The following is a 23,952-nucleotide window of genomic DNA, read 5'->3' as shown; positions in this document are numbered from 1 at the left end:
CGTTACTGGGTCCGAGTGTTGGTACAATTTCCCAAACGCAGTCTGTGACACAGGCCATGTGCGCAGGCCTCTGCGTGCTGCTTGCTGGAGCGTCAGGGAGGAGGTGGGAAGGGCCTGCCTTGCTCGCATAGCTTCTCAGCGATCTAAAAATGTGAAGCAGATCCCGAAGCGTGTGTTTTACAGTACTCTGCAGATGTGGTGAACAGTCAGGAGGAGCAGAGGAGACGCATGCTCTTCTGCGATGTTTCAGGCCCGTTGTCAGTGTTGCTCCTGCTGTTTCATTCCCATCCATGTTTCCTGATCTGCTCCCCGGAGGCTGTAGTGAGCCAGTGGGGAACCGGTCGTGCAGGGCCCTCCAAGCAGGTGATCAAGGCCAGGCCCGGCGGCGGCGGGTGGGACAGCAAGTTCACAGACCATTGCCCTGAGTGAGGTGGCCCACGGTGGCAGGCAGAGGACAGAGAGCTTTAAGTGAAGTTAGTGAAGTTTGGTGTGGTGGGAGGGGTTGGAGGAGAAATCCGGGATGTTTGGAGGCGAGGCTTCAAACAGTGGCTCCACCATGGCGAGATGGTGCCTTCCAGGGGGCTGTTGGGTGTGGGCTCGCTTCGACCTGGAGAGTCCTGCTGTGGTGCTGAGAAGGTCTAGGCAGACAGCCCTCGATTGGAAGGGATGCTCTTGGGCCCGAGTCTGCAGTGTGTTAGCAGGCGGGGTGGGGAGGAGGCAGCCACACAGGGGGAAGACACCGTTCTTTAGCAAATCAACATTTCACCTAACAGAAAAGTGCACTAGCCAGTGTGAAATTAAAAAGCAGCAAAGTATGTGAAAATGGCTGTGTTCTGTCGGGACCTGAGCTGCTCTCAGGTGTGAGCCCAAGGCGGCCTCAGTTCCTGCAGTCTCTTGGGAGCCCCAACAGATTGCTCTACATTGAAAAAGGGTGCTCATACTCAAAACAGGGGGCCCCCACCCAGGGGTCGCAGATACCCTGGTGCAGGTGTAGCCCAGGTGACCCTCAGCACCCGGGGAGGTCTGCGAGGGGACGGGCCTGAGCCTCCCCCAGCACCCCGTCCCGACGGCCGGCTCCCCCAGACCTGGGCTCCCCCACGCCCTCGCCCAGTGTCCTCAGCACCCAGCACCGCTGGAGCTCCGTCCTCCTCTCAGGACTCTGCTCAGGGCCTTCATCTTCACCTTCTCAAATCCCGATTCACAGTTACTTCCCTGTCTGCATTTTGTCTGCCTGCCTCTACCGTATTTTAACATCCCGAGGGTCCCTATGACGCCTGCTGTGTTCTCCACCACGAGCACCGTGTTTGACATGGTGCCTGGCACTCGGTGACGTTCGGCGCACCTCACTCAGATGACCGAGTGGACAGCTTGCAGAGCAACTGGGAGATGAGTCGAGTTAGTGGGGAGCCGTGTAGGAGGGGCGCCACGGAAGGAGGTCCTGCTCGGGAGAGCAGCTCCCAGAGTCCCGCACGCTTGCTGCTCCGCACCCGCCCCGCCGCACATGAGCCCCCTTCCCTGACCAGACTCGTCCCTCCAGGCCCCTTGTGTCCCTCGGATCTGTCCCAATGGTTGTCCTCGCTGTCCTGCTGCTGCCACTGACTCTGGTGTGAGGGCGGCTCTCATGGTGGGCTGTGGGCCTGCTCCCTGTACGGCTGTCAGCTTGAGCTGGCGGCAGCGTGGAGAACACGCTGGAAGCAGGCAGGGCTGGGGCGGCTGGGGACGGGCAGTGATTGGGCCTGGGCACCGGGGCTTCCGCTAGAGCAGAACGGGAGGTGCCAACCGTGGGGAACTCAAGCGAGCTTGCCCTGAACTGAGTAAAGAGCAGCAGTGTTCTGAGTTCAGGCGCTGCTGATTTTGTGGCAAGCGGGAGACCAGGGTTTGGATACAGATTCATCGATTGGTTCTCACCGAAGCACAGCAGAACTCACTTCCCACCTGCTTTCTCGTGTAATTGTGTAAAGCATGTTTGGCTTCTTAAGTAGCTTAATCAGTCTTAAAAGTTGTGTCACCAGAAAATGAAAGTGGTAACTATGTGAGGTGGTGGACGGCCTCTAGACTTGCTGGGGTGCTCGTTTCACAGTGTGTGCAAATACTGAATCGCTGTGTTACGGACCTGAAACTGATACAATGCTACGTGTCAGATGTCCGTTAAAACACACTTTGCATGCATTGTGGGGGCGGGTGGTGAAAGGATTTAACTACTATTTTCCCACCTATTATTCTTTTGTTGCAAGTTTTCTTTAACATTATGTTATATAAACTTTACTTCTGGGAAACTCCGCAGGTTCAGTGTTGCGAGCAGCATCTGATAAGTATTGGGCGACTACTGTAAGATTACTTTGTTCTTCATGGTGGCTACGTAGCAATTTCTGATGACCAAGCCAGTGACACTGTTCCACTCTGGAGAAACATCACGTTCTGGGTCAGTTTCTTTGTAGGGATGGGTTTCAAATTGAACAGCCTTCACAGGTAGACACCTTGTGTCCTAAATCCAGGCAAACACATAGTGAGACCTGAAACTATGAATCAGGCCAGAAAGTGATACGGAATAGTCTCGCTTGCTCTAGCCGGTCCTGGAAGTGTACTGAGTCACGTCAGCAGAGTCTAGGACGTTAGATCTTGTGGAGTTGTTTCCTCGCTGAGACTGTGGGGAAAAAACGGTTCTGGCCTCAAGATCCTTCTCAGAAAAACAGAGCTGGGGCTCCTCTCAGACAGCAGGGTTTTCTGGACACCGGAGGTTTTAGGCAACGTGGAAGTCCAGGCCATGGGAAAGTGTGGGTCCTCCCTTCTGAGCAGGGGCCGTGGTAGTTGCCGGGAGCCAGGGTCGTTTCTGTGAGCACAGGAAACTAGTCCTGAGCGGATCCTAGGGCCGCTGTCCTCCCCGAGACCTCTGGTTCTTAGCGCAGGGCTGGGCCCGCATGCCCGGGTGGCACACAGGAGCAGCCCGCAGAGGCTGGCGTGTGTCCGCAGGGTCAGCGGCGTGGAACGCATGTGGGATTTGCCTCACACCCTCCGTGCTAACCGTCATTCAGAGTTGCCGCTTTCATTGCTGTCCCCGCAACTCTGAAGTTCCCAGAGATTCCCAGCACGTCAGTGCTGAGTGCAGGGCATGGAGCAGCAGTGGGGGCTGGTCACACACTCTGGTGTCCCTTGATCCTCAGGACACAGCCTTGCGAGCGGGTGGGAAAGGTCAGAAGGCAGAGTCCTGTGCACAGAGAGCACTGAGGGCATGAAGCCTGACGGGGGGGGGCGGGAGGGGCAGCAGGGCCTGGCCTTGTGTTGCCACCCTGCGCCCCACGTGGTCCTGCTGCTGGCCGCCGGTGGAGGGACAGGACACTCGGGGGGAAGCAGGATGGGGCGCAGTCGTGTCACGGGATCAGCGAGACAGTGGGCAGCCACGGGGACTCGAAGGTACCACGTTTTATTTTGACACACATGTCCATACTCACCTGTCACATGCAAGTTTATTTTTTTTATAACCGGCTTTGTAATGTTAAAAAAAAAAAAAAAGACTGGAAAACAGGCGGTCTGCGCACCACCGACATTGGCTTTGCCGTACTAAGAACCAAGCCCCCGTGAGGCTCGTGAGCACACCCGGCCCCTTTCTCATAATTTCGCCATCTCTCGCCGTCTCTCTTCTACCAGAACTTCTGGCTGCAGTTCTCGGTGCTGCACGGAAGGGGACGGGCAGTGGGACGGGACAGTGTCCTTCCTTTGTTCTTGACCTGCCCAGCCCTTGAAGATACCTGTTAGGCACCCAGTGTATGCCGCTGGGCTCCTGCCCTAACCGGGCCTCACTGACACAGCGGGGTGGCCGCAGGGCCTGCCCAGAGCCCTGTCCTTGGGCTCGCACCCCTGAAGTCCCGGTCACTCGGCCAGCTTCAGCCCCCAGCTGACGGCCTCTGGGAGGGGGAGCGACGTTCACATCGGGACCGCAGACCCTGGCACCAGGCTGCTGGGGCTTCAATCCTGTCTCTGCCGTGCAGCTCTGAGATTTGGGGTCTCGGTCGTCTCTGTGCCTCCATTTCATCATTTGTAAGCCGGGGGGATAGAACTTCTCTGTGAGGCTGCTGCAGAAGCAGAGGGCGTCCAGAGACGAGAGAGCAGCCGTGCCCTCCCTGAGCCTCCCGCAGTGCCCCATGATGACACGGCCCCTGACTTGGCCGCCACTCTCGGGGGCTGGACCTTCTTGGCCACCGCGCCCTTTATCCTGACCCCTGTGGCCCTGAGGCAGCTCAGGCCCAGTTCTGGCCCAGTGAGATGATTCCATCTGCTGAGCTTCCAGGGGCTGGAGCTGCAGGGTGAGGCAATCCAGCTCGTGTTTTAGAAAGAGCGGCTAGCCACAGTGTGTCCAGAAAGTCGATGGTAGTCTGGGGGGCTGTCGCAGAGGTTCACGCCAGAGTGGGGCTGGCATGGTGGAAGGCGTTAGGGAACACCATGTGCTTCTTGTGGAAGCACTTGCAGCACGTGTGGGTATAGCGGGGTTGAGCGGGTAGGGAAGAGGGGGGTCGGGACTGCTACCTGGCTTCTTCAGCATCTGGGAGGTCAGCCGAGATTGGGGCGCTGAGCCTGGAGGGTGATCCCAGGTTCTCTTCGTGGCCCGTCAGCTCTGGGATGTGTGGGAGGTCCTGTGGAAACCTCAGGTGGGCGGCTGGGGCGGGGGGGATGTCTGACACTCTGGACACCCCTTCAACTGCTCGGCTTTAAGGAGAGAACTCTGTCTCTCCCACTTGGGAGAGAAACCTCTTCCGGGTGACACATTTTGAACACATTTCGAACAGTGAGCAGGTGTGAGCGTGGAGTGTTGTCCGCTGTTTCTAAACAGGTGGCTGGTTGGGAATCGGCTACAAGGCAAGAGAACTGGCTTCGTTTCTGAACCTCTTTGACCGGGTTAGTCACCGTGCATCATTACCCAGCTGCTCTGAGTGAACGTTCTTAGAGGTGCGAGTGGCCACATCGACTTTTTATCAATGTTAATAAAAGCGATCTGTCGCTGTGTTCTGCTCCCCATGCTCCTTGGGCAGCCGTTCTTTGCAGCTGCTGCCATATTCTAGGTTATGGTGTCCTGACCTTGTAGGAAGAGTTGGGGGCCTTCCGGGGCTTTCTGTGCTCTGGTTTTCTCCTTCAGCGGACGCGTGAGCACGCAGCAGCACTATGTCCTGCCTCAGGCCATCGAACTCAGAGCAGTCAGAGCTGTCTTCCCGCTGACATGCTAGTGAGTGATGTGCCCTCGCTTAAAGGACAGAACAGCTTTTACTTCCGTGTTGTCTGTTTCAGCGTCGTTAGGCTGGAGTTGTGCTCTCGCTCGGGTCTCCGCGGCCGGTCTGCGCGCTCCTGTCGGCAGCTGGACCTCCCAGGCCACGGGTGTTTGCAGAGCCCAGAGTCCGAACAGCTGTTACGTGCCGTCCCAGCCTGTGATACGAGTGGCCTCTTCCGCCCCTTGACTCGTGGCCAGTGCTTAGATGGGCATTCCCCAAATATGTTTCCCAGACTTTTTGTTTGGAGCCTCCAAGGCTAACTGCTCATTTTCTGTGTGAAGGTCTGCTCTCGAAGCCTTGCTGACCTTGAGCCCGTTTCCCTTATCTTCAGTTTTGACCGTGTGGTCTACAGCTGTCCTTAGTCCTCGGCAGAACGCCTGCAGCACCCCCACTGTCCTGCCGGCCCGGCTGCGGTGTTCCCTTCTTTCCCTCCTCCGCTTGGTTGGAGGGAGTCGTCTGTGACCCCTTCAGCTGTGGCCCTGCCCTCTCCTGGGCTCCAGAGCTGTGTCCAGCTGTCTGCCTGAGTGTTCGGGTCCAAAGACGTAAGGGTTGCACCCACGTCCAGAATTGGTGTGACTCTGTTTTCACCAAGCTTGCCCCTTCTGTTTGCCCTCCGTTCCATCCAGAAACCTCGTCCCTCGTCCTGCCCAGGTGCCTGTTTTCCTGCCATCCGCATACAGTCATCCGAGTGTCCCAAAGGTCCCCAGCTCTCTCCTTGGCCATCAGCTCTGAGTCTATGCTGCTGGTGTTTCTTGGGTGGTCTATTCTAGGAACGTGGCTGGTCTTTTTGCTTCTCATAGCCTCCTCCACACCCGCTGGGCAAGAGCAGCGCAAGCCTTTAGAATGGAAGTTCACGTGCCATAGGTCATGTTGCCACACCTGCTCCCTCGGCTCTTGAACCTGGTCCTCTGCCTGCCCCCGCCTCTTGCACTGTGGTCTTCATCCCACTGACTGCTGGCCGCCAGCTCTCCGTCCTGGTCTTTGGCTACAGCGCCCAGCTGTCAGCTCACTCTCTGCAGTGTCCCACATCCAGTGATCCCTTGACCCCACGGTGGCCTTCACGCCACTGCAGCGGGCTGTCACCCCCATGTGCTGCTCCCTGGCGAGCCACCTCCTAGCCGCCTGAGCAGCCACAGCCCCCGACCTGCTCAGATGAGCATGCTCGGTGGGATGAGGCCTTCCCCTCCTCTCCGCCCGCCACCCCCAGCTTCCTCCTGTCCGCTGGCTTGGATTCCTGCCTGAGCTCTCAGCCGGGCCCCGGGTCTCCACCAGGACCTTCACCGGCCGGCCTGTTCTCCACGGGCTCACCATTTCAGTTCATGGGAATTCCCGCCTTTCGGGACATTGTGTTGGTTCTGTTTTTCAGAATAAATCTGCTTCTCACCCCTTTCCGCTTCTGTACGTGCACAGACTCTGCTCACCTCTTCTCGAGTACTGCACTGCCACCTGCTCGGTCCCCCCAGCATCCTTCGTACAGTTCACGGTGCGGCAGCCGGTGTGTCAGCTCTCGTGACTCTGCCCAAGGCACCCAAGGACTCTGTCTCTTCCTGGAGTGAAAGCCGGGTGCTTCCTGCGGCTTCCCCCAGCCCTTCCTCGGACCGTGTCGTGCATCCTCTGCCCGCTGCCTCCCCGGGCTGCTGCTGACGTACCGCGGACTGTGGGCTGCCTGGAGGGCCCTTCCCTCCACCACGCAGATGCTCGCGGTGCAGAAGCAGAGCACTCAGGCACGCACCAGAGGTCTGGAAGCTCTCGTTCCGCCACACGGAGAAAGGGCGTAGTTGTTCTGTCTCCTTCTCTATGTGTGGATACGTGTGCACCTGAGCTCACACGTACCTGCGTCACCCTGTCAGCGGTTCTCTGCTTTTAAAGGCGTCTGTACTCCACGTACAGACTGTTTCACCTGACACCATGATAGGGATTTTCATGTCCGTGAATTATTTCTGCACGACGGTCTCGAGGGCCGCGTACAACGTGGGCCAATTATGATGTGTGTAACCCAGCCGCTGTTGTAGATCCTTCTGCACCGAACCTCCTTGTTGCTGATTCCTTGTGGAGTTCTCCAGTCACTTCTGAAGTCTGATGCCTTGGAATTTAATTTCTGGATCCAAAGTAGTTTTTCTTTAATGTGTTTTGATTTGTGCTGCCAAATTGCCCTTCAGGAAGATTGTAGCTACTTCCCTCCTAACAGTGGGCATGTGAGTACCCTCCCAGCTAGGTTTTGCCAGCTCCCCATCATGTGCATAGATAGGACGTGTTTTTTATTTTATTTTTTATGCTTAATTTTTAAGACAGTATGTGTTTTTTAATGCCTGACCTTTTACAGCATGTTCTAATAAGCACATTATTGCCTTATACATTTCTGTTTAAGAAGTAATGCTTGCAGGGGCGCCTGGGCAGCTCAGTAGGTTAAGCCTCTGCCTTCAGCTCAGGTCATGGGAGATCTCAGGGTCCTGGGATCGAGCCCCGCATCGGGCTCTCTGCTCAGAGAGGAGCCTGCTTCCCCCTCCTCTCTCTCTGCCTGCCTCTCTGCCTACTTGCGATCTCTCTCTGTGAAATAAATAAATAAAATCTTTAAAAAAAAAAAAAAAAGAAGTAATGCTTGGAATCACCAAACTATGTACTTAAAAGGGTTAGGATGCTGTATCTTACACTGTGTGCATTTTATTACAGCTGCTTAAAAAGGGATGTGGCGTTTCCCAGTGATGTGAGCAGAGGTGGGAGCGAGTGGTGCGAGGGAGCTGGTGTCTTGGGCATTTGCTGTTACTGCTGTGTGTCGCCGACTCTAAAATGACTTTCGTGATTTTATTGCGCAGGCCAAAACGCTACGGAAGCTGATCCAACAGACGTTTAGACAGTTTGCCAACCTTAACAGAGAAGAAAGTATTCTGAAATTCTTTGAGATCCTCTCCCCGGTGTATAGATTCGATAAAGAATGCTTCAAGTGTGCTCTGGGTGTAAGTATGGGGACGTGGGAAATGGTGGCCTGGATTTCGTTTCTTTTGCTTTCTCTTGTCCATGGACACCTGAATTTCTAATTGAAATCTGACTGTCACATATTTAACAACATGAAAATATTCGTCATTTTCCGGTGGGGAAAAATGCAAACAAGCAAATGTATCAATGCGAGGAGGAAGTCACCTTGCTTTAGAAGCACGCCTGTGTTGAAGATTAGATTTCTTTATTCCAGCTCAGTGATATATTAATTAACTGTGCTCTCTGGGCTAATTTAACCATTCAGAGAGCCTTTCCAAAGACCCATTGGCTTCAGACCCACCGGATGCTGGGTCAGTGAAGTCACAGGTGTCCGTCGTGCTTGGCTACGTAGAGGGAAGGCCCCCGCCTCCACCCTCCTTGCTCCTTGAACGTGTTCGTGCTTTCATCTAAAATATTTCTTTTCTCTTCTGGGAACTTTGTCGTCACCTGTTTCACCCTTCAAAAGTCAAGCTGGATTATCTCAGTGGAACTGGCAATTGGCCCCGAAGAAGGCATCAGTTACCTCACAGACAAGGGCTGCAATGTAAGTCTGCTTTAGGGACATCTTGGGGCTGCTTGTGCACTGACCGTCCTCATGCTGGACCCGAGCACAGACGGGGATGAGTCCCGCCCCCTCCCAGTCTCTGGCCCCCCGCCGGAGAGGGGACACTGTCCTAGGTTCTGCATCACCGATGAGCTCTTCGTACATGCCGCAGTGCCCGCCGGGTGTTTGCAGCGAAAAGCAGGGCATTCTGACCCTCGTCACACGCCGTGACGACCCATTCCACCCGGAGGGTTGACCTCCACGTGGAAGACAAGTGACATAAGTCAGAGAAGAAAACACGGGAATATCTATGTGAATTTGGAGTAGGAAGAGATTCCTTAAACAGCATTTACAAAGAACTAACTCTAAAAGACAATTCTGACAAATTAGAGTACGTTGAAATCAAGAACTTCTCATCGAGAGGTAGTAGAAAGGCAAGGCAGATAGTTGCTTTAATACGTTTGACAGTAGACTTGAAGCGGGGGGAAGCTTGGCAGTAAATCGCTAAGTGAAGGGCAGACGACCCAAGAGGGTACCAAGTCGTCTGGAGGTAGAGGAGAAGGTGTTGCTCCGGGAGCCCCGGGGTGACGCGCAGCGTGGCGCTCTTGAGTGTCTGCTAGGATGGCTGAGACGAAGAGCTGTCATACCAAGTGTAGGCAGGAGGGTGCCCAGCTGGAGCCACCCTGTACCGGTGGCAAGGGTGGCCGTCGGTGTGAGCTCTGCGGGCAGCCCGTGGCCTATGTGTGTTCACTGCTTACAGATTGTCACGTCCCGGCCTTTAGGTGCAATTTGTGGTCTCCTGGGTTTTCTTGTAGGGTTGTCTCTGTCCGTTATACATGTGAGCCTTTAACCCACCCTGGATTCCACCTCGAGTCCTCTGGTGAGGTCACAATGGGGCCCTGAATGTGGGTAAGGGAGGCCGGCTCTGGAGGCCGCAGCCACGGTTTCCACCTTGACTCACTCTCACGTGAGTGTGAGACTTCGTGTGACTTTGTGTGACTTCGGCTCCGTCCTGCCGCCACTGGCTCATGTTTCCTCGGTAGTAAAGTGTCCGTAATCATTTCAGCCACCTAACAGATTGGTCAGACAATGAAGTCATGAATTAGATCATGCCTGCGCCCCTCCCACGCCTCCCGCAGCAGCACGGCAGTTTGAGGTGTCCCCTTCCTGTCACCTGCTGTAGCTCGCGTTCCATTAGCACATCCTCTGCCTCCCGTGTTGTCAGGGTCACCAGGGAGCAGTGTCTCGGGGTTCTCTCGTCATCTCTCCGGTGACTTCAGTCCTGCGCCTGGTCTCGGGCCGCCACGCGTCTGGGGGGTTTGGCGCTCTCAGCTGTGCGGGCAGTGGGTGTGTCACAGCGGCTCTTAGTGGGCAGGCACGGAAATCAGGGGCATGGCATTGCTGTCCCTTCCCTCCGTGTCGGCATCGATCTCAGCAGACCCTGTTTCCATCTCGTTCGCTTGACTTTAGCCGTCCTCCTGCTGTTCCCTTTGGGTGTTTCTTTCCAGTTACTCTGGAGGCCATTTTCTCGAACAACCTTTCGTGTCTTGTCAGTGTCGGCGGGTGTGTTCTCCTGTCGTATTTCCGTACAGCTTGAAGTTTTCTCGTTCCTCGTAGCACTATCTAGGAGCATGTTACATTTCAGGCCGCTCTGAGGGTTTGGGTCTCACTGTTACCATTTCTCCCGTTCCTGGCCGATGAGCAGAGGCAGGTTTTTCACAGGTTAATTCTAGTGAATGTGTTCCTGTCTTTTTTATGGCCAAGCACCTGGTGGTTTTTAATCAATTTCTATGGGGAAAAAAGTTTTCTCTTAGAAACTATGAGGATCTCTGTCCTCTGAAGTGAAAGTTGCTTGTTGTGTAAAGTAGACGGAAACTGGGATGGGGTGGTGAGGACAGAGCCCGGGAAGTGCCTGTACAATCTGTCCTGCCTGTATTTCTGCCTGCCACACCTGCCCTCCAGGGCCAGGCCTTCTGTGGGTGAGCGTCACGCTTCCGGTAAGACCACTCCTGGCTGCGGAGCGACCCCGACTCTGCTCTCTTTCCTGCACCAGTAAATGCTTCCAATCTACTGGCCGTTCCTGTTAGCATAGAAAAATGTGTAATCTCTCTCATCCTAAAAATGTCCTCCCTCAAACCTGTATTCCTTTCCCTGTCCCCGCCAGGCAGCCCACACGTTTCCTCTTTGCTCTGTAGCACACGTTCTTGGCACGTGGCTGCTGAGCCCCTGGTGAGCGCCGCTGCTCGAAGCTGAGCTGCTCTGAGTGCACCGCCTGGGCTCCTCCCGTGCTCTCTGCAGCCCCCGCCGGCGCCCCAGAGCCTGCCCAGCCTCCACCGGGGGCCCAGTGGAGCCCCTTGGTACTTCCGAGTCCTTATCGACTTTCCCAACTTCAGGTCCCCCCCTCGCCAGCGCAGCCCAGTACAGGTCCAAGCTGCCTTGGACTTTTCAGTGGTCTAGCAGCCCAGTTTGGAAGGTAAAAATGAATTTCAGTGACGTATCTTTTGTGTCCCAGTCCGTCCCAGTTACCGTCATTTCAGGGCGTCATCCGCGTAGAGGCTGTGGGACTTTCATGTCCCTTATCACCGTGAGTCTTCTCAGGTGGCGTGTGTCCTGCGCTCCGTCACAGCTCAGCGCGGACTGGCCTCAGCAGCCGGCCGGACCAGACGGCCCCGCTCTGTGGCCTCCTGTGCACACACTGGCCCTCTCTCCGGGTCGTCAGGATGACTTGCTTGCCTCATCCGGGGTGTCGCGTTGGCCAGGTCACGCATGTGTGTGCAGCTCTTTGGTGCTGGGCGGCGAGCCGGCAGCCGGGGCCCAGTGCAGAGGGAAGTCTGCGCGGTCCTGGCTTCCTGGGGCCTGCCTTCCTTTGGGCCTCATCACTTCCTCCCGCCCTTCCCCAAACAAAACAGGGCGAGTTTCAGACAGTACCCTCGGGTGCTTTGCTGCGGTCCTTACCGCAGTTGCAATGCCATGCCTCCTGCACGACTGTTGATGTCTGGGCTCACGCTGCCCTGGTTCGCTGCTCTCCTCCTGGTACTTAGAACAGAGCCCTGCGCCTCGGCAGTTCTCAGAGTCACGCAGTCACTCCCTCACGTCCCAGGCGCCGCCCTCCTTCCTGGCGATAAGGGGTGGCTGAGATGGGTGTCCCCCACGAGCTCCCCGCATGGCGCGGTCAGTCTGTCTGTGAGAGCAGATAGAAGAAAGAACACGGACAGCAGAAATACCGTGACCGTGAGCGAGGGCCCTAGCCGGGTGGGGAGTGTCTGCTGTACCGCTCGGAGGGCTGGTCACTGTGCTTCCCTCCCAACCCTGTCTTCTTTGTAACAGATTTTTTAAAAAAGATTTTATTTATTTATTTGACAGAGAGACGCAGCGAGAGAGGGAACACAAGCAGGGGCAGTGGGAGAGGGAGAAGCAGGCTTCCCGCCGAGTGGGGAGCCCGATGGGCTTGATCCCAGGACCCCAGGATCATGACCTGAGCTGAAGGCAGATGCTTAATGACTCAACCACCCAGATACCTCTATAACAGGTTTTTTATTTAAGATTTTATCTATTTATTTATTTGACACAGAGAGAGAAAGAGCTCACAAGTAGACAGAGAGGCAGGCAGAGAGAGATGGGGAAGCAGACTCCTTGCCAAGCAGAGAGCCCATTGTGGGGCTCGATCCCAGGACCCTGAGACCATGACCTGAGCCGAAGGCAGAGGCTTAACCACTGAGCAACCCAGGTGCCCCATAACAGATATTTTTTAAGAGCCTTTTGGTAACTTGAAATAAAATCACAGAATATGCTGTGAACATCATAATTCCAAAACGTCTATTTCAGCTCAGAGACCAGCAGCCGTTAGAGGAGGGACAGAGCTGAGGACTGGGCGCGCTCGTCCGAGAGGGCCGCTGCGAGTCCTCCCTCACACACAGTGTGCAGAAGCGACAAGGGCTTCCAGGTGACCAGCCTTGGGGGGGCGTGTCAGAGTGAGGCAGAAACACTGTAGGTTTTTAAAAAAAGGAATATAATAATTTCCTTGATGAGTTTCTCACTGTGCTTTGGAAAAAAATTTTTTTAATTATAAGTTAATAAAATATGGTAACATAATCATTTACTGAGATTAGTTGAGATGTTCGTCATTTCAGGTGTCACCAGCCTAATAGCGGTCGATTCCTGGTTAGAAGGAGCCTCATCTCCTCTGTTACAGACGCATGTGCACATGGGGTCGGCAGCTCGGATACCAAACAATCATTGCCCTCTGTAATGTCATTTTCCTAAATGGTGAGCAACTCATCCTAACATTCCAGAGATAGCAAAATCATTAATTACACCTAAATTACACCCAAGTTGTGCTCCTGGAAAGTTGAGTGCAGAGCATATGTTGTGTTTTAAAAAAGACTTGGGTTCTAGAGTCTGATTTCTCACCAACGTGAATACACACCAGGATCTTGGAAAGCTGTTCAGGACATAGGACAGTTTTCGTTGTGAGGGGATTTTCTGTGCGTTATATCTTGTCTCACGGCCATGGTCCACATCTGCCTCCCTCACTCTTCAGCCAACCAGAAACAGCCGTCTGGGGCCTGAGGGCGCCCTGGGAAGACTAGAGTGCGTCTGATCAAGACGAGCTCGTGATGGGAAGTCGGGTCCGAGCGGCAGGCGGAGGGCACGCCGGGTGGGCGCTTGCTTCCTCTGCCGGCGTCGTGCCCGTTGAAGCAGGGGCTGTCAGACCGGACTTACACGGTGAGGCGCGGCCCTGGCTTCCAGGTAGGGGCGGTCTGTGAGGGGGCCAGGCACGGGTCCAGGGCGACAGCTGCAGGGTCGATGGCACCAGAGGGACAGCTGGGAAGGTGGAAGGAAACCGCAGACTCCGGTGTGGAGCCGGCTGGGTCGGGGAGGAGGGGAAGGAGCCGGCGGGGATGCCGCTGTCTCTCGGCTCAGGAACAGGGTTGAATGGTGACGCTTGTTGCTGTGCTGGGGAGGCCTGAGAGGGAGCCGGTGTTGAGAGCAGATCCCGTGACTGTGCTGTTCTGAGTCTGGCCTCGATGTCCACGTGGGGGTGTCACACCGGCAGTTGGATACGTGTCCCGGTTTGGGGCTGGGGATGCTACTTGCACCACGGGGCTGGGCTGCCACGGCTTACGGGAAGGATGGGCCCAGCACAGAGTCCTGTGGCCCTTGATGATTTAGCCATGGAGTAGAGGAGAAGCCAAAGGAACTATGGAAGACAGTCAGGGAAGGAGGAGGGAACCCCGCGCAGGCAGATGGCACAGAGGTGGAGAGAGGGGAGTAGGCACAGGGGCTGAGCCGCCTGCTGCTGGGGCGTCTTAGAGTGGGAAACTGGAGGCCTGCCCTGGGCTCCCGTCCGAAGGCCTCCCAGAGCACACCTGTGCCTGAACGCAAAGCTGTGAACATGTCCTGATGTGAACGGAAGCTTTCTCTCTCTCTCTCTTTTAAAGATATTTATTTATTTGAGAGAGAGAGAGAGAGAGCGCATGCACACAAGGCAGTGGGGAGGGACAGAGGGAGAAGCAGACTCTCCACCAAGCAGGGAGCCCTACATGGGGCTCAATCCTGGGACCCTGGGATTGTGACCTGAGCTGAGGACAGATCCTTCACCAATTGAGCCACCCAGGCGCCCCTATGAGCCACTTCTTTTTTTAAGATTTTATCCATTTATTTGACAGAGACACAGCGAGAGAGGGAACACAAGCACGGGAATGGGAGAGGGAAAAGCAGGCTTCCTGTGGGCCGGGAGCACAATGCAGGGCTCTGTCCCTGGACCCTGGGATCATGACCCAAGCCGAAGGCAGACGCTTAAATGACTGAGCCACCAAGGCGTCCCAGTGAGCCACTTTCTGCACCATAGTCCAGCTCGGTCCCAGTGGCAGAATTTGGGCTGAGTAGAGCACTTGGTGGGAGAGGCCCCGCCTCTTGGCACTGAGACAGAAGGAGGCCGCGATCGGGGTAATTGCTGTGAATAAATGCGTGGGAAACATCACAGCAAACCTTCGTCATGAGCTGCTGGGAGGGTAAGGGACAAATGGGCATGTGTTTTGGAGAAATGAAATCTCTGTTGGCATGCGTTTCTGGGAAAGGTCCTTTGGACACCTGCCACCCCTGTGGTGCCGTTACACTCAGAGATGCGCTCTAGTTCAGGATACGCTGGGAGTGCGCCAGGTCCCTCCCTGTGGGAAGGGGGCACGACCCACAGGCGGCTCCCCCCAAGGCCAGCGAGCGAGTCACGTTTGGGACTTGGTTCCGTTCCTTCCTTCTCTGGGGCCTGGGACTCCCCGGCCGGCTCTGACAGCCGGAGTGCTCCTGCTCGGTCATTAGCAGCAGACAGCAGGCCCGTCCCTCACTGGCAGCGAGCAGACGGTTCCTGGCTGTGCCAGGACTGCTCGGAAGGAGGCCAGTACCCCGCTGGGGCTGACGGACGCGGTCCCTGCGAGGAGGCCCTCGGGAGAGTGCGGCGGGGTGGGCACCGCGAGAGGATCACACAGTACCGGACAGTCCTTTTCTGGGGTCCCAAGAGGTTTGCCTTTTCTCTCCCAAGCCCACACATCTGGCCGACTTCAATCAAGTGCAAACCATTCAGTACTCGAACAGCGAAGACAAGGACAGGAAAGGGATGCTGCAGCTGAAAATCGCCGGCGCGCCCGAGGTAAGGATGCGGCTTCCGCGCGCCCTCGCAATCCCAGCTTCCTCGCACGTGCTCCTGCTCTGTCTCCAGTAGCGATGAGTGCATGTCCCCCAGAGTAGAGCAGGTGACAGACGGAAGAGCCGGTCAGGCGCACATCAGGGCGGTTGAAGAGTCCTGTGAACTGCCATGGTCTTCACCCTCTTAGGACCGTGTGAACACACGGGTCCCCTGGGTCAGCGGCGTCGTTCCCAGACAGCTGTGCCTGCCGGGCCGGGTCACCGGCTAGCAGCTCCTGCCGGCTGGGTGCCCCGCCGCTTCAACGCTCAGCACAGGAGCCAGGAGCGACATGGGTCATTCTCAGAACCCAGCGAAAGAAGTTTTTTGAGATCCTTTGTCCCCAGTGTACGGCCAAGGAGGCCCTGCCCAAGTGGTGGAGATGGGGCGCCTCCTGGGGCCCGCGCTTTTAGTCCACAGGCAGCGTGGCCCGGTCCAGGTAGGGCGTCACCTGGCAACTGTGCATCAGGGGACCCTCTCTGATCAACAGGCAGAGGACGCTTCTTTATTGAGGAGTCGGAACGACAGGGATGGTGGCACACAGCACGCGTTCGGACCCCTCCTTGTGCCGCGTACCACCCGTGGTCTTTGGGTGGCGACAGCCTTTCCTCAGATGGGTTTATCTGTCACTTGTTCTTTCTGCCTTGGGAGCGGCAACATTTCTGAGGCTCTAGGAAGTGCATTTTTGCTTCTCCGAGGTGAATAAATGAAACCCTGAAATACGGAAACTGTTGCCAGCTAAAATTTCCTGACAGCATCTCCGTAACGTTCTTGTTCTGCCCCACTGTGGCCAGAACTCCGAACACGGAGCCGAGCGCCGGGAAGGTGTGTCTGAGGCTGAGCGGGGGCGGGGTACTGCTCGGACGAGGGCATCCCTGAGTCCGGCAGGAAGGAACAGCTCTGATCATCTCCCGGGTAATCGCTAGTGATCAGTCTTAAGGAAGTTTATCAGAACTGCAGGTCTGATAGTGAAAACAGTGATTTCTGACCTCTTAGGCAAAACATGCTATGCATGCTAAAAATAATGAGATTTTAGTAATTGTCTTTAATGCTAGAAAAATGATGATGGCTAATTGATAAAAATGTACTCCATGTTTAGTTTCTAAAATAGGCCACACTTGAAATACACTAATTCTTTAACTTCTTCCCTTAATTAGATGTGCTGAGGGGCCAGACACTCTGAAAATAATTTTTTTTTTTTTTTGCCTCCTTCAGTTCTAGAAAATGAATCTCAGTTTTAAGTGATTTTTCTGTTTTTGTCTGGGCCGCCTTCTGTCACATGTTCTAGGAATAACGTCCTTAAATATCAAACTTCCTTTTTCACACCAACTTTATGACAAATCAGTGTCGCTGTCACTCTTCTGTTTCCAAGTGTATCTAGAGTTCTGATGTCACAGTGCAGCTGCCCCTTTGATGCCTGCAGAGAACAATAACGCCTCTCTCTTGGTCTTTTCCCCTTTTAGCCTCTGACAGTGACAGCGCCGTCCCTAACCATCGCCGAGAATATGGCGGACTTGATAGATGGGTACTGCCGGCTGGTGAACGGGGCCACACAGTCTTTTATCATCAGACCCCAGAAAGGTGAGGTCCTGCTTCTGCTTGAGCAGCCCCGAGGGAGCTGTTAGGCGAGCTCACCCCAAAGCCTCTACTCCTTCTTTCAGACGACTCTGAAGACCAGATGAGTAATTCAACCCATTATGTCTATGTTCTTGCTTTTTGGGGGAAGTGGGGCAGGGCGCAGCCTCTGAGCCGGGTTTGACTAGAAGAGCCACAGGGAAACACTGTTGGGTTCAGGCTGCTGGGTTCAGGCAACACGTTGGAGTGCCGTCCAGTGCTGGCAGTGTTTGTACATAAACTTTTGGGACAATGTTTTGGATGTTTGTCTGTTTTCAGGTATCCTTTGTAACTCATGTAAAATAAAGTATCTGTTTTTTCTTATAGATCTCAAAAGCTTAGAGCACAGAACAAAATTAGTTCTAAGTCGTGATGTCAGATCAGTGATTAGAATGAATACTTGTCCCAGAAGCAAGGCTGTGTCACTTCAGAAGTGACGTGGGGTTCTTGCAAGGCCCTGCGAAGGGCTGTTTCGGAAGATTTGGATTTCTGAAATAATCAAGCAGAGTGTTCCCGGCAGGATAATAGCATCATGGTAGCAGGAAAAATCTGGGCTTTAGCAATGTATCCGTTTGTATGTTCAAATCGCAGGTCCTCTGAGCGGCTACCTATAAATCGCTGACCCTTCCTGTGCTCGGGTCTCCCGCTGTCACACACACGGAGTGCCGCCGCCTCTCTTTTATGGTTTGGGGCGGGTAAATGACTTCACCTCTGTAAGGGGCTGGAGCCGTGTGGCACTTGTGGCGGCTGTCATGTCCGCATTGTTCCCGTGGCTGCTACTTGCCGGCCTGCGAGCCCGACCTTCCGTGTGCACCTGGACTCTGACCGTCCCCATCCACACAGAAGGTCACCTGCTTTACGGCCTGGGAGGCGGGTCCACAGTGGTGCCCACGGAGCTGCCCGCGCTGGGGCAGGGAGACCGAGGGTCCTTGGAGGACTGCCCCCATGACCAGGACCCTCCCAGGAGCGTGGTCCCGAGGGGCTGAGTGCTGTGTACACAGCCTGGAGAGGAGCCGGGAGAGCGGATGATGGAGTCGAACTCCCGGTAGAGACGCCGCAGGATGCCCGGCCTGCCAGCTGCCCAGTGCGCTGCGCTGACGGAACGGGCGGAGGGAGCAGGCGGGGGCCGCGGTGGGGAGCCGTGTGAAGCAGAGGAACCCCCGGGACGTTTGTTTCAAAGTTAGTCTCGTGCTGTGCTCCGAAGACAGTAGCTGAAGCCACAGCCTGAGGCCAGTCTTGTGTGGCTTCTGGGACACGCCTGATCGAGTAAAAACCGTGTGACACCACGATCACACCAGTAAAACCTACTCTTTTCTAAAATATAGTATATATTTCGATTTATAGTAGCTTTCTTTGTATGGAATGTAGTAACGAAGTTGCTTTTTAGAAAGGTCTAAAGGCTTCTCTCAGTTAAAACTCGTGCAGACATGAACTCATGATTTTTCATCTTGTGCTTCAAGCACGGGTATAACCTTGCAAAATTTATTTAAATGTTTTGGGAAAATTCCTTTCCCTGAAGATAGTATTTTGTGAAAGTGTTCAATGTGACATATTGCCTGTCTCCTTTTTAGTAAATAATTTAACAATTTTTATCCTAATTTACCAGATGTTCCTAATCAGTATGTCTGTCCACACAAAAATAACAATGAGACATTGAGTGCTGAATACACCAGCCTTGCCATGTTTGAAACTTCAGCACCTTCCTGTGCTAGTTTTCAGTTGGCTCTTCCCCCCCTTAGGGATAAACATCTTGATATCACGTCTTGTGCACCGAGAGGCATTAAGTTCTTCATGCATCTGACTAGAGCACAAGGGAAAAACGCTTCTCATAAAATCCTAGTAGGGTGCGCTTAGCAATTTTTATGTTGTCTTTACAGAATGAGATACTAGACTCGATAATTTACTTAAAACCCTGTTCTCAGTCCCAGCATGTTAATTTATTTACACAACTTCTATCCTGGATACCTAAGCAAAGCTCTACTGCCCAGTGGAGATGTACTTCAAGTCAAACATTTTTTTTTTTTTTTAAAGATTTTATTTATTTATTTGACAGAGAGAGATCACAAGTAGGCAGAGAGGCAGGCAGAGAGAGAGGAGGAAGCAGGGTCCCTGCTGAGCAGAGAGCCCGACGCGGGACTGGATCCCAGGACCCTGAGATCATGACCTGAGCCGAAGGCAGCGGCTTAACCCACTGAGCCACCCAGGTGCCCCCAAGTCAAACATTTTTAGTGGATTATAGTCCGAAATACTTGTGGACAAGAGCACATGAGCATTTCTTAATTTAGATTTTTTTGAAATGTCTAATAAATTGATCACGTCTCTACAGTGCGGTGCTCCACTTCCCTGGCAGTGTGCGGTCACAGACACGGATACGCCCGTGTGTCTTCTCTAGACTGTAAACTGTTACGTGGTAAGCAGCATATACATGTTTACGTGCACAACAGAGACACCTGTTCTAGGTGATCCACAGGTTCTGCTGTGAGCTCTGCGTGTGCTCAGGTGCACCTGATTTGTTCTGTGACCGCCACAATTATGTCGCACTCACACGGCGCTTTTAATGGTGGTTTTACTGGGACAGACAACAGAATTAGAGCCATACATAGCAAGATATCCTGAGCCAAGTTCCTCCAGAGTTGCTGAATGACCTTGGCCCTTATTGTAGGGCGTTAGCTAGCCTACACCGTCCAAGAAAGTTCAGTGGTAGTTTTTCAATTTTAGTCAGATTTCCCTCAGAGGAGAGAATTATGCAAGTTAACATAGGGTCGTAATCTCATTCCTCGGGGGATTTCCTGTACGCGGGATGATACCGAGCCTGCACCTGTGAGGGAGGGGACCCACGCTTCCAAGATGTCACGGCCCGGAGAGGAGCTAGACCAGAACTGACAGGCAGGTTGTATAAACATGAAAGCACTTCTGTCAGTGAAAGAAACATTCTTCACTGAGACATAGGAGGGAGAACATCGGTGACACAGACAGCAAGGAGTCCAGATCTCCCTTCTCGCGTGTTCTTCGCTCGCTGAGATGAGCCAGTGGGCACACGGGCCCCTTGTAGGAGAGCGGACACGCAGATGCCCAGGAAGCAGGGCACCAGCGGCAACAGAGCGCCTTCTCTGGTTTCGGTCTGGTGAAGTGACTGATCTTCCTACCCATCCTCGGCGAGGCTGGGAAGACCTGCCCGCACAGTCGGTGTCCGTGGGAGGTGCCGGCGGCCAGCGTGGCGGGGGCGCCCTTGCCCATTGTCCGCCTTCTAGAAATCCTCCCGCAGAATCAGACCGGCCCAGGGTATTCACTCTGCAGTGTGTGTAGAAGCTCAAAACCAGAAACTGCCCGTGTCCACATGGTGGGAAGTGGTCCCTGAAGGAGGCAGCATGCTGCCCACGGAGAGTGCGGCACAGCTGGAAACCATCAGGGGGCGCTCTTTCCACGCTAAAAGACACACATGTGTAGCCAAACTGTGTGTGTGTGTTCGCAAGTGTCCGCGGTCGGAAGTCAGGGCAGCCCAGTGACCGACGGTGGACGGGGGGAGCTCCGGGAGGTGGAGGAGATGTGTCTGAAGCGGGCAAGGAGCCTTCGGCGCGTCCTTGTCCTCCACAGTACGCACCTTTATGACGGAGATGGTTACGGAGATGGTTACAGGGAGCCTGCATTGTTCAGTTTAAAAAACAGATAAAAACTTTTATTCAAAAATTAGAAGTTAAATGTAGGGTGTAGCCTACATTTGTGGATACATCCTAATTCCTAAAGGATTTACTCCAGAAAATAAGATGCTTGCCGTGGGAATGACACGTGAAATCGTATGTTAGGCATTCAGCTTCTAAATTTTAAGGGAATGTTAAACATTAACACGGGAACCAGGCATTTCAGTCGGTGAGTGCTGAGTTTTATAACTGCTGCTGCTGGTGTGTGTCGCCGTTGTTCTCCGTGATCGGTGACTTTCCGCTTCCTTAAGGCGTACTCTCGGGATGCTCCGTTGGTAACCAGCTCATTTCTGCCTCTTTCTGCCCCTGCCCAGCCGCTTAGGAAGTCTCTGGGAACCAAGTGTTTATGAACAGGTCTCTTTTCTCTCCAGGAAGTAGACATTGCAACAGAGTGCAGACAGCTAGCGGCCACACTGATGTGTCACGGGCAAGGCCGTTACTAACTGGCAGTGGTGGGTGTGGGCAAGACGTGGTTGGAGTGTTCATGGTGGTCAGCTAATGATAGGATTTTCTAGTGACTCCACATTTAGCCTTCGTGACTCGGTTATTTTGCTTGAAATGTGGATGTCAGGAAGTCAGAGCCAGGCCGTGTGGGTGCAGTTGTGGTGGCATATGAGGTAGTGGTCTGGGTTCTGCACTAGTCATGCCTCCTCACTGTCCCTGCAGACCGGACAGTCTGACTTCTGTTTCATAGAAACAGAATGTTTCTGTCATTCAGAAAGAGTCACTCACATGAGGTCCAAGGCTCACTGAGTTCTCAGTTACCAAGCGGTGGTCTGAGAAGCTTCTGAGTGCCGGGAGCCCTGCGGGGTGTTAGAGCCACCTGTGTGCAGGTTAAGTCCGACCTTCAAGTGCTCTGATCCTGGAAGTGCCCGGAACAAGGCAGAAGCACAGCGGCACCGCCAGATCCACCCCGGGGGCTGTAGGAAGGGCTCCCTGGAGCTCATGCTGTGCTCGAATGGAGCTTGCCTTTTTTTTTAAATATTATATCATTTATTTATTTATTTATTTATTAAATTTTAGTTAACGTACAGTGCAATATTGGTTTCTGGAATAGAATTCAGTGAATCGTCTGTTACACAAAACACCCAGTGCTCGTCATAAGTGCCCTCCCAAATCCCCACCGCCCCTCTAGTCCGTCCCCCACTGAACTGAGCTTGGAGAAACGGAGGGATAGGTCTTTCTATAGGAAGGAAGAGCTTCTCTTGAGGGTTGGAATGGGCAGGCAGCATGGTGTGTTCAGGGAAGTATGGAATGCAGTCACCGGGGACCAGGGGACAGTGCAGAACAAGACTGGGGAGACAGGACAAAGGTGACTTCTGGAGGCAGAGAGCTCTTGGCACTGAGTTCTAGGGCAAGTGCAAGGAGCAGAACTGCAGACAGCAGTCAAGATGGCGCCGGGTGACTCTAATGGCTGCCTGGGCAGGCGTCAGAGTGGTGGGTGGTAGGTTGGCAGCACCCCGAAAGCGGAGGCGGGCCGCTGTTCTGTACCAGCAGAATGAAGCAGTGCTTTGTGGGTCACGCAGATGCGCTTACATTTCTTCTCACAAGCCATCAAGGGGGCGTCCGTGTGGCTCAAGTCAGCAGAGCATGCGACTCTCAACCTCAGGGTTATGAGTTCGAGTCCCGCATTAGGTGTAGACACTACTTAAAAATAAAATCTTAAAGCCAGTGAGAGACATGACAATTTTAACTAAGGGAATGAGTTGATGGGTTTGTATCAGGGGAAGATTGTCCTGGTAGTAATTTAGCTCGGGGAAGGATTAGAGGAAGGGATTAGGTGCCTGTGAGATGTATATGGACTGAAGGTACTGACCTGGGGGATCTGTGCTTCCTGCTTCTGGAAGGAGGGCGGGGAGAGCATGCCTCCGTCAACCACCAGAGTCCTGTGCTTCTCTGGGGTGAGAGCAGCAGGAGCCCTTGCCGGGAGCCAGGAGCCAGCCCCGTGACGGGCGGGAGGTGAACCCCCCCCCCCAGGTCACGTGCTGCAGGTGGACTTGCTTCCCGCGTGGCGCTGGTGCCTCAGTCCCTCTGCCTCCATCCTGGGGGTTTGTTTTCCTGGTAGTTGTGCTTCCCTAGACGGGTCTCGGGGTTGCTCCTACTGAGGGTTGTTGTCCAAGGACAAATGGCCTGTCCTTTGCTGTAAAGGACTGTGGACTTTGACCGGAAGAGGTCCTTCATCTTTCAGGGTCTCCTGGGAGGTCCGTCTCCACCCACCTAGTGCCCCAGGGCTGCGCTGTGATTGGGCAGCACCGTCCGCACAGCAGGCACCTCCAGTCAGTTCACGTGCGTTGTAAACACTGAAAATGAACCGCGACGCCTAAGATACATGGTATAATTTCCTTGTTAAATTTTCGACTAAGACTCACTTGTTCTCTGATTGCTACACATAATCTTTTCAAAAGAAATGGGAACCTCATTTTTCTCTTTCTCTCTCTCTTTCTCCAGAAGGCGAACGGGCTTTGCCATCGATACCAAAGTAAGTGCTGCCTTGTGCATTTTGTTACTTAGTTGTGTTGGAAACTGTCAAGCAATCACCGTGCTTTATTTCCCATTTGGCTGAACCACCAAATTTCTCTGTATATGACTAGGGAGGTAGAAAACAAGTATTTCCAGGAAGACGTCAAATCAGTTGTAAATTGTGTTATGTATTTAGGGTTAACCAGAAGTGAAGATGACTTTCCCCGTACCTTAAGTACATTGGGTGGGCAGAGGACCCGTCCCAGTGACAGGACCAGGGACAGTACTGTTGATGGTTTATACTCTCCTTTGTACGAACCTGAGAACTGGTGCCATTCTGGCCATTTCACAAGTGAGAAAAGTAAACAAGTAATTTAAGTTCATTTCTTAAGTTGCTTCTATCATAAATTTCGTAGTAGATGTGTTGATCTATAAGAGTAAAAAGAATTGGGCAGTGATGCCAGAAGAACTTACTTAGTAACTTCTCTGGGGTCAGCCAGTGTGCGAGGGACCAGGCACCAAATGAAAGTTAAACTTGGGCAGCGCAGACACATGGGTAAATAAGCATTGCAGCCCAGTACCAAGTGCTCCGGGGCCGGAACGGTCTCATGACTCTGCAGGCGTTGCTGGAGCCCTGCAGGTACAGGCCAGCATCCTTGGGCCTGCGGGCCGGACCCGACCTCGGGTCCCCCCGGCCCCTCTGGGGGTCACCACTCCTGCCCTTCC

General features: G+C 54.0%; 1 protein-coding gene across 17 annotated transcripts in view; it reads left to right on the top strand.

The window, feature by feature from the left end:
- PTK2 (protein tyrosine kinase 2) overlaps positions 1-23,952 on the top strand; it is a 248,642-nt gene that overhangs the window by 135,164 nt on the left and 89,526 nt on the right. For all 17 annotated transcript variants that reach the window (XM_032315953.1, XM_032315950.1, XM_032315952.1 and 14 more), the window contains 5 exons: positions 8,072-8,212; positions 8,698-8,775; positions 15,314-15,421; positions 16,918-17,035; positions 23,215-23,245. In XM_032315953.1, the coding sequence (XP_032171844.1) occupies positions 8,072-8,212; positions 8,698-8,775; positions 15,314-15,421; positions 16,918-17,035; positions 23,215-23,245 (476 nt within the window). The remainder of the gene's footprint in view (positions 1-8,071; positions 8,213-8,697; positions 8,776-15,313; positions 15,422-16,917; positions 17,036-23,214; positions 23,246-23,952) is intronic.

Source organism: Mustela erminea, chromosome 16 (assembly GCF_009829155.1).
Source record: "Mustela erminea isolate mMusErm1 chromosome 16, mMusErm1.Pri, whole genome shotgun sequence".
NCBI lineage: Eukaryota > Metazoa > Chordata > Mammalia > Carnivora > Mustelidae > Mustela > Mustela erminea.
The sequence above is the reverse complement of the archived record's forward strand: the minus strand, read 5'-3'. Positions and strand labels throughout refer to the sequence as shown.